The following is an 18584-nucleotide window of genomic DNA, read 5'->3' as shown; positions in this document are numbered from 1 at the left end:
TACGGAATACGTACTGTAGCTATTCTATATTTCTCCGTATCCATTTAAGAAACTTAGAAACATCTGTAAACACCGAATACCGGTTGGGGTCACACATGAGCTGATTACGCTTCTGGGCACTTATGGATACAATCCCTCTTAGATAGTATCGATAGTTATCGACGAATACCAGACCTCCTCCGCTGTCCCCGTTGCAAACCGAGTTTCCTATCGGAAAAAATGTAGATCAATAAGTATCCTCACTATTGTCACAAGTAATTCCGTATACGTACCATCCGAATGGCCGGCACAAAACGATTCGCCTTGCGCTAGAATTGTGTTGTACTGCACGTTCGTTTGAGAGCATTTCTTTTGAGATACCACCGGCATATCCAGATAATTCAGTACCTTAGTAACGACTCCATTCCTATTGAATCCCCATCCGGCAACTTTTCCGTAGCGGGAATAAAACGCACTGATGTCGGTCGTATTTCGGTACAGACAAACCGGTTTTATAAAACTGTTGAAAATGATATCCTTTTTAAGTTTCAGAATTCCGATGTCCGTCGTGTGCTGAGCGGCATTGTAGTCTTGATGGATCAGTATATCCGACACGCCATGATAGAAATAGTCGTCCACCAGGTTCAGGTCTACGATACCGATATAAACTTTTAGAAGGTCAAACTGCAGCGTTTCGTTGCTGTTCTCTTTTGTCAGACAGTGGGCCGCTGTCAGAATGCTCCGTTGGGATACGATGCTGCCTCCACATTGATATTGCTAGCGGAGAAAAAATTGAGGTTAATTTTGTAAGTCACTTTGAAATCGTTACTTTGGTTATAATTCATATATTTCCTTTATAACAAAAATATTTAACTTATACCGCAGATAACAGATATACAGACTCACAAATGAACTGTGTGTAAAATTTGTTCAACCAGCGTGGCGATGTCACCTCTATCGACACAAGGTGCCACCATGATTTGGGTGTCACTTTCACATGAGTCACAATTTTTTGGTGCAACATTCACTTCCTTTTAGATTTTTGTTTTGCTGTTGGTTAAAATGACAAGTTTATTTTTATTTTATTCCGATCGAATTCTCGTGTGATTTATGCGACATGGAAATAAAGTTGTCTTTAACACTTAGGGAAATCTCGTGATAAGTGTTGAAATTGTCGTAGTTGGAATATTTCTATAACAGGCAGGCGGAATTCGTTATCGTTCCGGAACGTAGTGGAACGTTTTGAAAGATCGCGGCGAACAGTCGAGTAGGTGGTAGTAGTGTTTCCAACGTATAGCCAATTCGAAATTTATACAGGATTTTGAAAATAATTATTTGAGTCTGTATATCTGTTATCTGCACACTTAATTTCGTTCGGTAATTCTTCCACATTTTGACGAGTTTTGAACAGGCGAACTACCGAACATTCTCATTCTACTGATATATCAGTACAAATGAACATTTGTTGACAGCAGTACTTTAAGGTACCGCTGTGATGAAACGTTATTTTACCGAAAAGATCTCCTACCGAGATTTGAACAGCTGAGGTCGGTAATCCAATTTAAGTGTGTGTGCTTATACTAAAAATTGAAGAGTGTGTTCGATAAAATGGCACACGCATTCAATTATCAAAATGAAATCGATTACTTGATTTTCTTGAAATTTTCCGGGAATGAAAAACAGCTGATGCGCTATGATTTACAGAGTTTTTTTTTATTCAATTTCGTCTCTCATCCCGAATTCCCGAACCATCTTTATTCCACCCATCTATTTTTGTACAACGGTTTTTTCAGTGTCTTCGATGTTTTTACATAAACTTTCTTTTTGAAACAAAGCTGGTTCAATGATGCTACTTAAGCCAATTAGTTGCTCATAATCACCCAGAATTTTTGAAATGGGCGAATGATTTCATATCTTTTGATACGAAACTACTCCAAAACATAGTGGTAGGATGTTAGAACAGACCAGGACAGAGTTAATCTTTTATGCTTTCTTATGAATGGTAAAAGACACTTCTTAAGGCCATCACATCGTTGATTGTTTCGTAAGTAATGAAGGCAGCGCATATTTCACCACATCCGCAAATCGCCAACCAAATCGAGAACTTCTTTACAAATTTCGATGATTTATTCTCTTGAATGCTGAATTTAGACTTGGCGATGAAACATACTCGCCCAGGAAGTTGACGGAAGTCGGTCTTGACGTAAGTTTCATCATACATCACGATGCCACGCCGTGTGAAGTTTCTTGGCGCGAAATAGTAAGATTTACTCAAACTTACAAAGATCTTTCACTTATATTTTTCAGGAGTTTAAGAAGATTTTAGATGTGCCATTGTTATGGAATACATCGTTTTAAATTGATTAGCAACATTGAAAAAGAGAGTTGCCGTCCTAGTTGTCCGGGTCACAAAAATATCATAGAGAAATGATAAACAAAAAGAATAATTGTGGATCTAAATTAAATATGTTTCTCCTGAGATGTTTTCAAATGATCCTAACAGAAAAATACCTGACGTTAAATGCCTCTGCTATCGTTTCTGTAAAATCACATCTTGTTCCTGTAAAATTTCTATCGTACACGTAAATTTCAAAACTTGTGTAATACTACGCTAAACATCGCATTATTGGCATTCAATTTGGTGTAATTCTCGGGTTTCTTTTGATAACGACCAATAAACCACCTATCAACATTCACTTTGAAGAGGAATTTAGAAAAACTCGGTACTCGCCGCGAGTATGTCATAATAGTAAACGATAGAGAAAAGTTTCCTCTTCGTCTGGTGTTATCCTTGGGAAATGCTTATCATATACCTAGAAACCGATTTAACTGTTTTTGTCGAAGATTTTCAAAATTTTCTATAGTTGTAGCTTATTGTTTGTCTTGAGATAGTTCTCTCTTACTGAGGGCCCACTACCGGTCGCAACTTCGGGTAGATAGGATTCGTTTCTTTCGGTACAACATGGACTCCATTCGCTTTATACCATTCCAAAAAACATTTTTGGCGTAGTGACAAAATGGTAAAACAAGCCAGAACAGCACAGGAAGAAGTGATAACAATCACTTATTTAGACAGCTCCTAATCGTCGTTCCGTTGCATGGCACTATAAAAATACATTCCGGGAATCTGCTTAACGTTTCAAGTTCATAAGATTCACCATTCACGCTTGTAAACTTCTTTAAATATTTGCTATAGAACTTGTGAGCCCTGGTTTTAGCCGTCACATTCTGTTTGTCATTACGGTTTGGAACAGCTTCCACCTTGACCGACTTCAAACCTTGTTTGTAAGTATGCACGAAAGTTGGAGATATTTTTATTTTGCTAGCCATAAAACGTACCGATGATCTGTTATCTTTGCAATATTTGCCTCACCTTCGCGTCCTTCTGGTGGTTTCTGAAATTCGTTTTCGTTCCGGTCCTAGTCAAAGATCGAAATATCGAAAGTGGCAGTGCTTGCAGGAGAACCAAGCTTTTTTTGCTAGTTTTCTAACTGACAGATCCGCTTTTTTCACTTGCTCTTTTTTCGACGCCATCTTCGATCTAACAGCTTGTAGTATCACCAACAATTGGTTTTACTAATGGCGTTTTCGCGTGATGCCAAACCTAACCCAGTTTCCACTCTAATTGCTGTCAAACCGTTTGTTTGAAGCCAGCTTCGAACCTAGTTTCAACGTGGTTGAACTGAAAATCGAGTCAGTTTCGAACCTGGTTTTTCTATTAGGTTTGCCCAAACCCCCCTTGCTAAGTGCGAAATCAACACAGTTTCGTGGAAAGTGTTTGTTTGATGAAACTACCCAGGGTCAGTTTCAGTTTTCTCAAGCGAAAACGACATAAGTGAACAGACATACGTTCATCAGTCTGCGAAATATTTCACGCGTAGATGAAATATTTCCAGAGTTGTACGTATTTAGGGGTGTCAAGATTTTGTCTTATTGTAATTCTTAATTTTATCTATTCGTTCACAATAAAAATATAAGCGCATCTTTTACTTACTTTGAAAGAAAAAACTAAGTCTTCAATAAAATCTGAGACATCTTTCAAGACAAGACTCATACATATTCACGAAAAAGATTATCGAAATGATAATTTATTAATAACGCAATTCATTTCATTCTAATGAATTTAATGTGGATCGATAAGCTGGTTTTAAAACATGGAATCACTTCAGATTTAGGCTTATTCGTGTTTCTGCTTTATGAACAATGGTCCACTTGACTGAAATATGATCTCATAATGGTTTATAAAGGGTGATTTTTTTAAGTGATATAGGAATTGATTTTCAAAAATGAAACCCAAAAAATTGAGGAAATTAATGAAATCTACATTGCAATTGATAAAACGATCAACATAACTTATTGTTTGAAGATGATTACATGAAAATTTTAGTCGCGGCTCTCCTTTAAATGGCCCATGCGCAAGGTCAAAATTGGGCACACTCTCTTCAACATATCGGCCGGTATTTCACGAATAAATGCTTCAATATTAGCTTCCAGTGGGTCAATCATTGCTGGTTTATCCTTGTGAACATGAATCTTAACATGGCCCCACAAGAAATATGTCAAAGGCGTTAAATTACACGATTTATGCGGTCAATTGACGGGCCCAAAACGTAAGATAAACTGTTCACCGAAGGCGGCTCTCAATTTGATAATTGTTTCGCGTGCCGTGTGGGATGTGGCGCCATCTGGTTGAAACCACATGTCAGGCATGTCCAATTATTTCATTTTGGGCAAAAAAAGCGCTCAATATTCACAGTTACTGTCCATCGTCCATCGTCGCCTTTGAAGAAGTACGGTCCGATAATGCCACCGGCTCATAATCCAAACCAAACAGTGACTTTTTTGGGATGGATTGACAGCTCTTGCTATGCTTCTGGTTTGTCTTCACTCCAGATGCAACAATTTTGCTTGTTGTTGTATAATAAGCTACGTCGCTGAACACTATTTTTCGATAAAAAAGTGAACTTCTTCATCTCTTAACCGAGCATGAATTTTGATAGAAAAATGCAATAATTTGCAAGTTCGTTCGTAAGACAATTCATGATTAAATTAAAGACCAAACTGAATAAGTTTGAAAATGACACAAGACACGATTCACGCGTAATCTGTCGAAAACAGTGTTGCCAAAAATATACCAGCAAAAAAATTACCCTTTAGTAAGCTTTTGTGGATTTTAATAATTTATGATAGATTTATGAAGTAACAGTGAAGACAGCATCAAATATTCATTAAAATTGAAAATGTTAATTGAAGGAACTGACTGCTAAAAAACTTTTTCTATTTTTGCATAAAGAACATACAAAAGACTCCCTAACAACAAGACAATCGGCCACGTCAAGCTAAAGCAAATGAGCCTAATAAAAATTTTATTTGGAAAAAAAAACATACAAAAGACAGGAAAAGAGATAAACCAAGACAGTTAGACTGGTAATGCGATGTGGAGACTGTTCTCTTGCAAAAAGAATGCCCTGAGAATATGACAATTAACATCAGGAATCAGGAATCAGAACAAATTGGCTCGAATGGCACGTTCCCCTTGATATTTGGAGATTTGTGCCTTGCCATCCATATTATTCGTTTTCATCATTTTCCCGATGTGTTAGAGGGAGGGATCGAAGGGAAATGGTAAGGTTTGGACTAGGAGAATGGGGGAAATTGACGACACAAAAAACATAGAAAGCAGAAGTAAATTCTGCACCCCTGAGGGATGCTGAACAATCTGCTGGGGATCACATTTAGTGAAAGCAGAAGTAAATTCTGAACCTTTGCGAGGTCCCGAACAGTCTGCTCTTAAAGCCTATTCAGGTTTGTTACTATGTACGTTTTTCTGATGAACGATACGTACATAGATTTTCTGAAAACCATAGTTCAGACGGAATTTTGTTTTCTCTAGAAGGCTCATTGAGTCATCGTCGATACTGCAGAAAAACATGCGTTTTCCCACAGTAACCGGACCCGCCTTGAGTAACATCCACCGATTCAACAAAATCCCCGGATTTTGCAGATCTAATCTCATCAGAACATCGGATACAGCCAACCCTTCCTCAGTATCCCAAGGAATAGGAAGGCAAACCCGATTTTGATGTAGACTGTAGGGTTCAATAATGAACTTACTATCGCCAGCCTGCTGGTTTATCAAACCAAGCTTCTGCTTGAGCCAGGCACTGCTCATCTCATTCTCCGGAGAGAACCAGACGATGCCGTACCTAAGTCCACAGCCTTTGAAGCTTGGTATAAACTCCGTAGACGGCGTTGTGAAGAGACATTTGTTCAAGTCTCTTAATAAATGGGCTTTCAGGTCCTCAGTGAACATACCGTTCAACATCCGGACCTGAAAGCGCTCAGTTTGTTCGGACAAGTGGCCTCTAGAAGCAGAAGCCGCCTTTCCGAGAGCTTGTCTTTTGCGAATCTTCTTTTTTAGATTTCGCTCAAAGTTTTTACCTTTGTCTTCGCCTTCTGTTTCAACGGTGGAAGGCGAAGGACCGGGTTGAACATCCATCGCAGTCTGACTACTCTCGAATCCATTCCCTCTGACTTCCATATTCTGGTCGTTCCGACACTTTGTGACGGAACTCCCAGGTTTCTGGCCATCAGACGGTTCGGAATGAGAGCAGTCAGATGATTGGATGTATTTTGTATCCATTTTCAGAAAAATAAAAGAGAAAAAAGCGATACGAATTTAAAGCGTGAAAGCGCGCGAGGAAATACTCAACCTTTCGCTAGTGCGATCCAAAGTAAAAGAAAGCCGAAAGTGCGTTCCAAAAGAACAGAGTTGGATACTCACTAATACTTTAATCCTAATTAGGTAATCCCAAATTCTATGGCAGAGAATTTGTACGCAATTATATTCACAAGTAAATATAAATGCTTCGTATGGACGAGTGTGACAAACTGTCCAAATCTACACACACCGACCGAAGATACACTTGAAGTGTTAAATCGGAGTAATAAATTGTACACACAGTGGTGCAAACGTTCGAGACATGCTCGGCAAACCCGCAGCCCAACTGAAAACCCCAGAGCAGCCCCCCCAAAAGCTGTTATAAACCAACAGAACAATAAATACCACAGAGGTCAAAGTGCAAAAATGACATCTGATTTGCATCCAGTGCACTGTCTCCACAGCCAAGGGAAAAAGGAAGCGACCAGGACATCAATTTGAGCAGCACTGTTCGCGAGCAGTTCCCAAACCGTCCACACCGCGGTGTACAATTTAACACTCCTGTATCTATATAGAACAGCTAGCGCTGGCTTACCGCGCAGATTCCCTGCATGGCGCCAAGTAGTAAAGGGATATAATTTAAATCCAACGATCACACAGCGACAGATCGTGTGGAGATGAGCCAGAATGCTATTTACACATATAGCGAGTGCCCAAACAAAAAAGTTTGAAACTTTACTATCTTACCGGTATTGACCAGTACAAATAGTTTTACACCACCAGTTGCGATTGAAAGGCAACCGATTGGTGTGTATTTTGCATCTGTCACATACCTGAGTGCCCAAAGGCACCGAATGTAATGTGAAGATAGAGTGCAAAAACATTTATTTTTCCTCAGTGACACACATAGGAAGAATAAACTTACCTGAATGGTATGAGTTCATATCAAACCTGTATACTAGCCAAAGGGCTAATGGAATCCTATATACCGATGTTTGACCGGCAATATAATAAAAACACAAACACTGGCTTGCGAAGACGCGATGATCGAAGCGACCATGGCGAAAAAAAGATCAGCAGCCATCAATTTGGCTGATCGGCACTTTAAAATATGCTGTTTCCAGTCACTAAAATGCACTCATTGCATCATTATAGGGTGCGACAACCCTTTAAAAACACTGAAACCACTTCTATAGCTTCCACTCGCGCAGTTTTCACTGTTTAAACCGACTTTTATTTCGGAGGGTGTTTGTGGTGTTGTGTCCACTACCCGACTGCTAAAAAACTTTTTCTATTTTTGCATAAAGAACATACAAAAGACTCCCTAACAACAAGACAATCGGCCACGTCAAGCTAAAGCAAATGAGCCTAATAAAAATTTTATTTGGAAAAAAAAACATACAAAAGACAGGAAAAGAGATAAACCAAGACAGTTAGACTGGTAATGCGATGTGGAGACTGTTCTCTTGCAAAAAGAATGCCCTGAGAATATGACAATTAACATAAATCAACTAACATAGATTTCCCTCTGTACCTCTAGTGAGAAACGGGTGTATTTTTTTCCATTAGCTACTGTGGTTGTGTTAAATGCGCGGGCAACTTTATGCATGCATTTTAAGAGCATTTACGCACCCATTCTCCACCAGACGGCACTTTTGGTGTCACAGGTTGCTCAACTACATTACTATTATACTGAGAAATCTATGTTTATTTGATTTATGCTATTAATTTGAGTAGCGCCCAAGCACAGAAAAAAAACTTCAACTATTTTCGAGATAGAAAAAGTTGCAAGTCTTTGCGATAACTTTTTCGCAAATTTTCATATCTGCTGTTGTATTTGTCAACATTTTTCCAATTTGTTTTTTTTGTTAGACACTGAAAAATTCCAAGTTGAGTTCAAACTTTAGGAATTACTTGTCACTTGCATAAAAAAAAACTTTTAACTTGAAAACGACATTGATTCTCAAGTAAACATTTGCTGTCTGATAGCCATTTTTTGATTCCTACGAATGTTCAGTTAACTACTGTTATGAGAACAGTTTGTTGAGTATGTTTAAGGCTCTGCTTGGCGTCACGACAATTTTGGCTGCCAGTTAATTTACGTTTACAGTCCGACGGATTTTCGTTTCACTGGGCTACCAGTGATTACCTCGCTGTGTCGTACACCGAGTCACTAAACTACGGATGAAAATTTATTCTCAAATACTCGAATTTGCATAGCACTAGCATTAGCGGAATTTCTCGGGGATTCGGGCGAATTTTTCGTTTTCGTTTGATGATTGTCGTAACAGAAATTTCGTACTTACGTCATCATAGAAAATCGCCACATGCCATGGAAGCTCCCCATTTCTCGCCGATATCCCACCGATGATCCTGGAAGATACTTTGTGCTCGTTCGATGGATAAATTGTGGCACATTCGTTCTCATCGTAATCCTCCATCGATTCGGGATCAGATGTCTACAATGGAACATGAATTAATTCATGATTGGACCTATGGGTTTGAATAGTATGGTCTACCAACAGTGCTTCTAAGTGTTTCATCCGTAACCGAAGAGGGTCTCGATCCGAAAACTCCGTGCGGGGATTCGATTTCCGCTAGAACTCTCCTGCGTCGCTGCCGGCAAACGTCTCTTCCATTGAAGTTAACCTCCCGAACATCCGGAACTCTTCCCATTTCGTTGAATTTAATGAAGAAAAGCAGCTGCACCTCAGAATCCGCCGCCAGAATGAGACTGCTGTTTTCAATTGAGAATCGAATGTTGTCTTCGGTGTACACTTCACCGAAAGAGTTCTGGAAACATAATACATTTATTTTTGTTGAATACCAAATTTCATAGTTTACATAAATTTAGTAGACTTACGCCTAGTATATAGATCGGCCCATCAAACACAATTTCGATGAGAACCTGGTCCACCTTGACATCGCTATTCAGCGTCAGAATGCCGTCCCATCGGCCCGGAGTGATCACAATATTCGAACCCATCGCCTGACAGGAAGAATTGAAGCGGTTTTCTCGATTGTCCGTGAAGTTTCTCGGAACGGTCGGGCGAGTCGTGGTTGAGTGCAATTGAGTAGTGATGTACATCGCGGAAAAATCACTATCGCTTGGAGTCGATCGTACCAGTGGAACAGCCTTGCCATACTCTGGCTGATTGATACCTAGGTTCCAGCTTGTCGGAGGATACCGGTACGCTGGAGCCGTATCAATAGTTTGTGCGCTTGTACTAAAATGTGATTATTGTAAAGCAGTATGGATGGAATTCATACCTACCGGAGGGATGGTTTCAAGGGGCATTGGAGCAGCCCGTTCAGACGAACTTCCTCCAGCAAAGGTTGTGAAGTTGTCGAAAAGCTAACTTCTAACGTAAGGTTCAGGGTCGCTGCAGCGAATAACGTATGGTCCTGCTTCGATATGTGGAAGTCTCGACTGTTGGTACTTCTGGATGTTCCAAAGTAGTTCTAGAATTAATGATTATTAATAAGTAATCAATTTTGGCGTAAACGGTTTATGTTTCGCTAGCGTAATTTTACTTTAATACGACAGACTTTCAGTACTTTTTTTGAACATTTCCATAATATGACTTGTAATACCTGACTGACCGATTGTCATTCGGTTTCTCGCAGATAAATACACGTCAACTAACTGATTTATGTAAGCATACAGCCAGCGTCACCATTACGATATAACCCGAATATTACCGATCCGACATTGACAAAATGGTTTGATTTGGCATACACTGGCTCATGAAGTTTGTGAATAACATTCTAAGCAGCCCAATTTGGACGTGAATACGTCTTTCTTTACTAAGGGCGTTATTTCAAAATCTACTCTGTACAAGATGGGGCAGAATTTAATCGTGAGTATCTCTAGTTATATTTAACGTACCAACACAATTTGTTCTCCATACTATCGTAAAAATATTCTCAGCAATTTATGACCAAATTTCCGGTAGCGGTCACAAATATCTTAAAATTGAAATTTTCATAAATGTTCGGTATGAATTAGCATTAAGGTGAAATTCAGTGCCAAAATAAGGCGCGCGAAATTAAATCGCATGAATTGAACGAATCATTGCACAAAGCGTATCGTGCAAAACCGACACACAGACATATGGACTATTTTCAGTGATTGAGCGCGGTGGGTTTACGACACGTTTTGTTCGCTAGTAGATCAGGTCCTAACGACGGTCAATTCATAACCAAAATGTTCTTCTAATTGATTTTCTCGTCTCTAGCCGAATGGTGCATTCTTTGTTGCAGACCAAAATCTTGGGTGTGATGACAATGCTTTATCTAGCCGATTCCAAATTCTTTTATCAAGAACTATACTGCCCATACTCGCATATCAATCCCATATGGGTTCTGACCACTTTTGAGTTAGCCCGACGGTTAACGTCTATTTTTGTCCTACTTTCAGAAATTGCAAAAATCATATGGGGTTAGTTCAGAAAAATTTGAAAAAAAAAATCAAGTCAGGTTTGTCCCATATGGAAAGTACTCACATATCTGCCGCACACATTAAAAATCACGTTCTAGGAACTAAAAAATGTACAGGTTGAATTAATTTTTTTTTCTGGCCACTTTACCAATATTTAGCGCTAGCAATGCATGCAAAAATTTAAATAATGTAAGATAAACTACCATTGAATCGATCTTTGGATATAGCCGGTGCGATAATTCTTCTTGGATATTTTGCATTGCGATCTCAATTTCCCCCCCCCCCCAAAGTAGCTTCCTTCAGAATCAAAACTATTGCTCCAGTTTATACTCGCAATTTCATCTTCCGAAGCGACATTTTTATGAAAAGATTCAGCTCTTTTGTCATAACTTTGTCCGAAACCAAATGTAGTCATATACGAATATTTCAAATTGGGATTATCTCGAACATACTAAATTTTGGCCATTTCAAAACAGGTGTTCGGTTACCGGCTCCTCAGGAAATTTCGCTAAAAATGTAAAAATATAAGTAAAGACTGCAATTATTCCAAGAAAAAACAGAATTTATTCTTTTCGGAGGCGTTTTAGATAAAAGTCTTCATTGCCTGATCATTGCCTCGGCTCTCTTGGCCGATGATCTGGATGGTGGCGTGTTGATTTGGCCGGTCTTCTACCGGCTTCGCGGCATTGAAAACGTTACTGCAGTCGAATTTATTGGCTTCTTATCCACTAAGCATTGCATAACGGCATTAATCAGTGCATTAAAGTTCTTTTTCCTTGACTTTGATGATTTGTTTGGAGTCACCATTGCGAACAGAACCAGAGAACCAACGTTTTTACTTATATGACGGATATATTGAAGCTGTCAATTTGTCCACGTGTTGCATATCACCAGAGATGCCAGCTAAACAATAGATCTGTAAGTTCTGAGGAATGTCGGCAAACAAACGAAGTTTCAAAAGTCTGTAAAAAGTATTCAGACAAAAAAGGTTTGCAGGTTAACTACGAAATTTGATAGTTTACCGACAAATTTGCAGATTTGACATCACTGCATATCACTGATAATTTTTCACGATTTGTCGAGAAAAATGGGGTGAAAACACTTTGGGGTGCCGGTTACCTTTTGAAAATTATGAAAAAAAACATTGGTTCCGAAAATTTTGGTAGCATCCGTTATTAAATCACGAAATAGATCGATTTCATCTCATAAATATTCAATCCACTCACCTTTTCGATTGATGCTTTTCAATTTATGATACTATAAAAAAGTCAGAAAAAAATTTTGTGTTGATTTCACGCAATTAAGCTTTGTTTTGAGCGCAACAAAAAAGTTCAAGCGTCTGTTCGCATGATATTTGTCGGAATGACACTGCTTTTGCTTGTTAGCGAATTCATGCATCCTCTAGGAGGAAACATGCGTAAACCAGTAATAACCCAAACAGATGAAATCTGTTTCATCCACCTAACACAACTCAGGGTATTGTTTACGGAAAAACAGTCGATGAAGATTATGCTATGGGTATCTCAAAATACTGAGACTATCTCAAAATACCAGCAGAATGTTGTGCCTTTGGAAGCTTCGCACGTAGTTCATCGGCTGTAGTCCATTCAGATGATGATCGTTTTGGCTACGAAGTGAAGTGATGGATCCATTTTTCATCCATTGTCACATATCGACGCATAAAATCTGGTTTATTAATTGTAAACATGGACAAACACTGCCATGAATCATCAACAAGTTGTTGCTTTTGATCGACTGTGAGTAAAAGCGGACACCACTTTGAAAAGGGCTTTATCGTGGTTAAATGTCCATGTAAAATTGTAAACACACTGCTTTTTGAAACAGTGTGATGGGTGAGTCGATGTCTTTCACGCAGCCCGCAGCAGGACTGTTCACAGTGTGGATTGATTTAATACTGAAGCAACTTTTGTGAAGCAACGTTTTTCGTGATTTCGTTTGTAGCTTTTTGCCAAACGGGCGTTCTTCACAGCCACAACAATATTTCATCTCGGATTTGCATATTTTAGTGAAAGAAACTATCAAAATGCTGTACGGGATTCAATTCTGGCTTTCAGAAGGGCCAAATTTGGACCATTTTTCTTGAACGCGAACCAGCTAAATGCTGGCTTTATTTACACTCGTTCGGTACTTACACTGATTATTTTTTCCGCCCGATTTGCAAAGAAGAAGGTTTTAAATTTATTAATTATGTTCAATTAATAACGTTTAATTGCACAACATGAAAATACAAACGTCTCAGCGTTTCTCTTTTAGTAGTATTTTGCCAGATTATTTTTTTTGAGCCGAGATTAGTTTGCGTCCACTACCAAGGTGCTTCACAAATTGAAGCTCTGGAGGTGTGGGGGCGACTCACAGAATTTTGATGTCAGTTATTTCATTTCGGAATAGCATATTTCAACGAAAGAGACTATCATAACTCTATACGGAAATCATTTTTGACTTTCAGAAGGAAAGAAGAAAAGAATTGTGGAATTCTCTTCGAAATTGAAAACTGTTCGGTGCAATTTTCTGATGCGCAAAACAGCTGAATGTTTATTTTATTTTCAATAACTCACTTTTGAACATTTATAGTCCTTAGAAAGGCTGATTTGTGCAAATTTGCTCCGCTGTTATTCACGTTACGGTATATTTTGTTCCAATGCTGTTTGAAGAGAAACCTACACTGCGAACGTCCCACAGCAGAACTATTCACAATAAAACCAGTTGTTTTTTTGCGTTTAGGCTTGAGGAACGGAGCCTCATATTTGCCATTGACTGACACAAGTTGAATAATACGGATCAGGGTCATTTCGCCGAAAGCCATTTCGCCGAAAGGGCCATTTCGCCGAAAGGGTGATTTTGCCGAATTCGTCATTAGTCTTAATATCGTATTTGGAATTGATAAAAGAAAACAAATAAAAAATGATTATGTTTACTTCCTTTTTGTTGACCTACAGTCGTACTTCTGATATGATCCAGAGACTTTAATAATTTTTGTAGGTTTATTTATGATCCTCAGAACGGAATTCCCAAAATCCATTGTTGACTTTATTAGTGTAGCTATTAGGTATTTGTTTGCGGAATTTTCCGATAACTGAGTGCAGATGGAAAAATATCTAATGCGGCTTCGCCACATCGTTTTGTTCGTATGCTATCCGACCTCGCTACCGCTCGTTCGGACTTAACTGAAGTAAAAAAAAAGTTTGGGGAGGCCGTGCAAACGAGGCGGTTACGCTTCCTACGGCGGGTCGGCGGCCAACTCAGCTGGCGTCGCCTCGGTGGCTTTGTGCCGCCGAGCAATCTTGGCTTCGGTTATGTGGCTGCGCCACATGCGGAGATTTAAACAAAAAAATAATTTTAACCCTAAAAAAATTACCCTTTCGGCGAAATAACCCTTTCGGCGAAACGACTTTCGGCGAAATAACCCATTCGGCAAAACGACTTTCGGTGAAATGGCATTCGGCGAAACGACTTTCGGCGAAATGGATTTCGGTGAAATGACCCGCTCCCGAATAATACCGGGTGTAGTTCCACTGTCTTAACATAGAAGCTGGTCTGCGCACTAGACTAAAGCTAGGAAATATGATCACAATTTAATGATAAAATTTTCAGTTGTGTGACATAATCTCAAATAATTCAAAATAAAACTTTTCTGAAATGTTTGGTATCAATGAGTATCAAATAGGAATACACATGACGATTATTTGACTTTCTCGTATTTTGAAAGCTCATTGCTCAAAGCTCATTTTGCCACTTTTTCTATCATTTTGTGAGCAACGGTTACAGAAGGAAGACACACACGAGAGTAACATCGCGTCGGCCACACAGCGAAACCACACCAGAAGCCTGACAGCTGAAGTCATCAGTGTACACGCAAAGAACCATCTCGGATCTAAATGCAGCGTTATTAAGGGGCCGGCAAACCAATCATTGGGACCTTTTTTTATTTGCTCATCCAAGTCATCTTTCCGGAGATGGAGTTAGCATTTTCTTGCTCACTTAAAGGATGGAGGCGGCAAATCGTATTTTGCCCCGGGCGCTAAATTTTCTCGGTACGCTACTGTTCATACTATTGATCAACTAATTGATATTCGGAAGTGTTAAGTAACATGCCTATTGTTTTCGCATTCACGACATCCAGTTATGTCTCTGACATTATCTACTCGCCTTTTTGTGCTTTTTTATGAAAATCAAATTCTGTACCTCTTAAAAATTTTATTTTTTATAGATTCGGATACACTCTTACATCTTCCTCCGTTCGAATTCGAAAATGTTCTCAGGTGAGTATAGTAAAGAAAGACGTAGTCCTACGTCAAAATGATCTGTACATTCAGATAAATTGACTGCTGATATTCAAAAAATTTACCTTATGATGCTTTAAAAGATATTGAAACACGCTTCCATAAGAACCATTTAAATTTCATTCCACATGCGTACAAACTTCATTGGGTCGCCTTATGATTTTTGTATCTTTCACGAAATATCATACAAAAAATGACTAGAGTAGTGATTGACGAGCTCGTGCTGATTGCAGATTTACTCACAAAACCTTTTGCGATCTGTCTGGATAAGGTAGATACAAAGAAATTGAAACAACTAATAACCCTTAATACTGATACGTATTTCGGAATGTTATTAACATCATCCATCGATGCATCAGTAATAAAAGAAATCACTAGTATAAATATTTCCATAAAAATTCAAATGTATTGAGATAGAAAAGAATAGTTAATAAATATAGTTCATAACCCAGCTATTGCCATTTAATTTGTGTGTGCATTTACATAACACATAATCTCAGAATAATTATTTAACAATTCATAAACAAAAATCATGATTTGCATAAATTTTATAGATTGAAAATGAAAATCATGAAATTTCATAATGCTAACTTATGAAAAAGATATGAAGCTCTTAAGACATAATTTGGCTACATACATAAGGCCAATCAATGAAAAGCTTACCGATTCCTTGTGGCTAAAAAACATAAAGCAACTAATGAATATCGCTAGTTTTTTTTGCCTGAGTGTACGTGTGAAGTGAACCTTGACAATATAAATCATTGTTTATTGCCGAAACTCTCTGAATACAGTGGAATTTTATGCCTGGTATGCCAAACGAATAAACTACCCAATTTTCCGAGAGCATTTTCGAAAGGCTGCTTGAATTTCGACCACGTTTTCACCGGCCGTCGGTATGCTTCATAAACAGGCACTTACCGAAGTGGCCGATCGTAGAAATCGACGTCGGTTAGACAATACAGATGACAGAAAATTTTCTTGTTGTGTACGACAACGTGCGTGCAAACGTGAGTGCGATGAAAACATGCAACTTAGTTGCATCGTCATTGAACTAGGAATCGGGTTGGATAGGAAGATGATAGTTCTGACAATTGTTTCGTTGTTTAATAAAGACCACACACAGTTTAATTGTATTTCATGAAGCAACAATAATCAATTCGCTTGAGGCTTTAAAGCGAAAACTACACACACAAAAAAGCGCAGAATTGAAACTGTACTAGTTAATTGTGACAGTCAATTACACGAACATGGTTTCTATGAAGGTTGGATGTCATACGTAATATTTGTATAGTTCCAATTTCCGTTCGTTTGAAAGTCACAATTCTTTTCGAATCACCCTATTTTTGGCACGTTGTTGGTAATATGCATCCGTTACAATTTGTACCGCAACAAACGAATGATCATGGTTTGCTTCGATCTTTCTCTCCCGGAACGATAACAAACATAATCCGGTGTGCGTGCTCTGCAAAACTGGTGCACGCAGTTTGAAAAACACTTCGCACAATGCGGTGAGTCCCCTCGATATATGAGAATGCAGTCAAGTTCCGCGAATCAATTCGAAGAACAGGTTGGAGAACACATGTAATCAATATGCACTTGTTTTGCACTCTGCGATCTTTCATTGATTAATGCCTATAAACAAACTGCTCGTAATAACAAATCCGAGACGTTTGTAATCTTCTCACTACAACACCATTTTCAATTGTTTGTGATTCCGGACTCGTACAATAATAACCCACGAATTCAATTCACCGATCAAAGTAAAATCACGTTATCCTTAATTTTTAAGGTGTTCAATTCTAGAACCGATGAAAACATACCACCAGAAGATCAACATCCCGATCGAATCGAAGGTCTATCTCGACATCTCGTAACGTGACGTCACTTCTCAGTAGCAGCGTTCCCTCGTATCGCTTTTGGTAGTAGCTTTCACGATTTATCGTGAATAACTCGTCACAACTGACTTCCGTAGATTGCACTTGCCGGTGGTTGGCGTAAACTGGTTGACCGCTGGACTGTCGCCAGACAGCATGCGATTGTGTAATCAGCGCTAGCAGCAGCATGAACCGGAAAGGCAGATATCGCTGGAATGCCAAGTACTTGATTAGGAACTGACTTAGTCATCATCCGCATCCGGAACCGAAAAAAAGGACTTACAAGGCAAGCGGCCATCTCATCCGCGATATGTTACTGGTATCGACACTAATGTGCACTTCTTTCACTACCAATAGGATACTGTAATGGCTATAGTAAGTAAAAGTAATAAGAAAGTCTTCACCAGCTTCCGCACGGTTCGGAAGCAATTCGCGAAATGACGCTGATAACGACAAGGACTGATCGCGCGAGTGTGAAGGATGAGAAAGCGATTTGATGAAAAGAAAAAAAAAAACAATTATAACATCAAAGAGGAACGGAAAAATAAAAAATGATAACACACCACTCATCAGCGGGATTAACAACGTGTTTTATTGATTAGGGGCAATGCAAGTCAATTATAATATGAATTATATGTAATTACCAGTTTAGAGGGAGGCAAATTCCGATGGCGTGTGCTGTGATGTTAGTCGCACAGTTGCACGGGATTTGATGGGGATGAGAGTATTATCAGCTACTACTAACGCACTGAAGAGTCGAAGACGGAACGTGATGGAAAAGGTATTGAACCATTTTTTTTAAATTTAGGATTATCATAATAAATTCACCGTTTTGTCACCAGTGAAAATACAAACCGCAAGCTCTTCTTGTCCCCAAAAATATTTTCCCTGTCCGATCTCTAAACGTAACTCTTCTTCATGTTGAAGAAAAGAAAAATCAATTCCCGTGAATGTCATTTACTTAATTCAAATCTTATCATGATTTTTCACATGTGCAGTAGAGATGGTCGGTTCTTGGGTATTTATTCCCGAAACCTTACCCGAATCCGAACTACACGGGTACTGATCGGGTTCGGGTGACGATTTTTTAAAATTTTTCACAGGTTCGGGTTAAAAAATTTGGTCGGATTTTTGGTACTCGAGCCCGAATTCACGAATTTTTTCGGGTTCGGATTTTTCTTAATTATCGGAGAACAGGTTGGGTTCCGGTTTGGTAGAAAAATTAAACTCGGGTTTAGATCGGGTACAGGAAAGTTTTTTTTAAATTTTCGATCGGCTAATGTCAGAGAGGTGGGTGGGTAATATCAGAGACATAACTGGATGTCGTG

At 38.9% G+C, this 18584-nt stretch overlaps 1 protein-coding gene across 2 annotated transcripts; it reads right to left on the bottom strand.

Annotated features, from left to right (window-relative positions):
* Positions 1-17853, bottom strand: LOC131427423 (transmembrane protease serine 11B-like protein). Of its 2 annotated transcripts, none has more exons than XM_058590592.1 (8): positions 17540-17853; positions 17203-17466; positions 9915-10102; positions 9504-9867; positions 9164-9433; positions 8947-9099; positions 273-756; positions 1-207 (listed from the first exon to the last, which is right to left on the bottom strand). In XM_058590592.1, exons 1-8 carry the CDS (start codon positions 17552-17554, stop codon positions 20-22), a joined length of 1926 nt encoding a protein of 641 aa, XP_058446575.1. In that variant the 5' UTR covers positions 17555-17853; the 3' UTR covers positions 1-19. The 2 variants fall into 2 exon arrangements, with proteins under 2 accessions (XP_058446575.1, XP_058446576.1); XM_058590593.1 differs by having other exon boundaries at positions 9504-9861.
* Between the last annotated feature and the right edge of the window lie 731 nt (positions 17854-18584).

Source organism: Malaya genurostris, chromosome 2 (genome assembly GCF_030247185.1).
Source record: "Malaya genurostris strain Urasoe2022 chromosome 2, Malgen_1.1, whole genome shotgun sequence".
NCBI classification, from domain to species: domain Eukaryota; kingdom Metazoa; phylum Arthropoda; class Insecta; order Diptera; family Culicidae; genus Malaya; species Malaya genurostris.
This window is presented reverse-complemented; position numbering and strand designations above follow the sequence as displayed.

What these genes read in the sequence shown, in the direction of transcription:
- LOC131427423 (XM_058590592.1), bottom strand. An exon ending in ATGAAACACTTAGAAGCACT is followed by an intron (nt 9,100 to 9,163) that starts GTTGGTAGACCA and finishes GTTCCATTGTAG; the next exon opens with ACATCTGATCCCGAATCGAT. An exon ending in TTGTGCCGGCCATTCGGATG is followed by an intron (nt 208 to 272) that starts GTACGTATACGG and finishes TTTTTCCGATAG; the next exon opens with GAAACTCGGTTTGCAACGGG.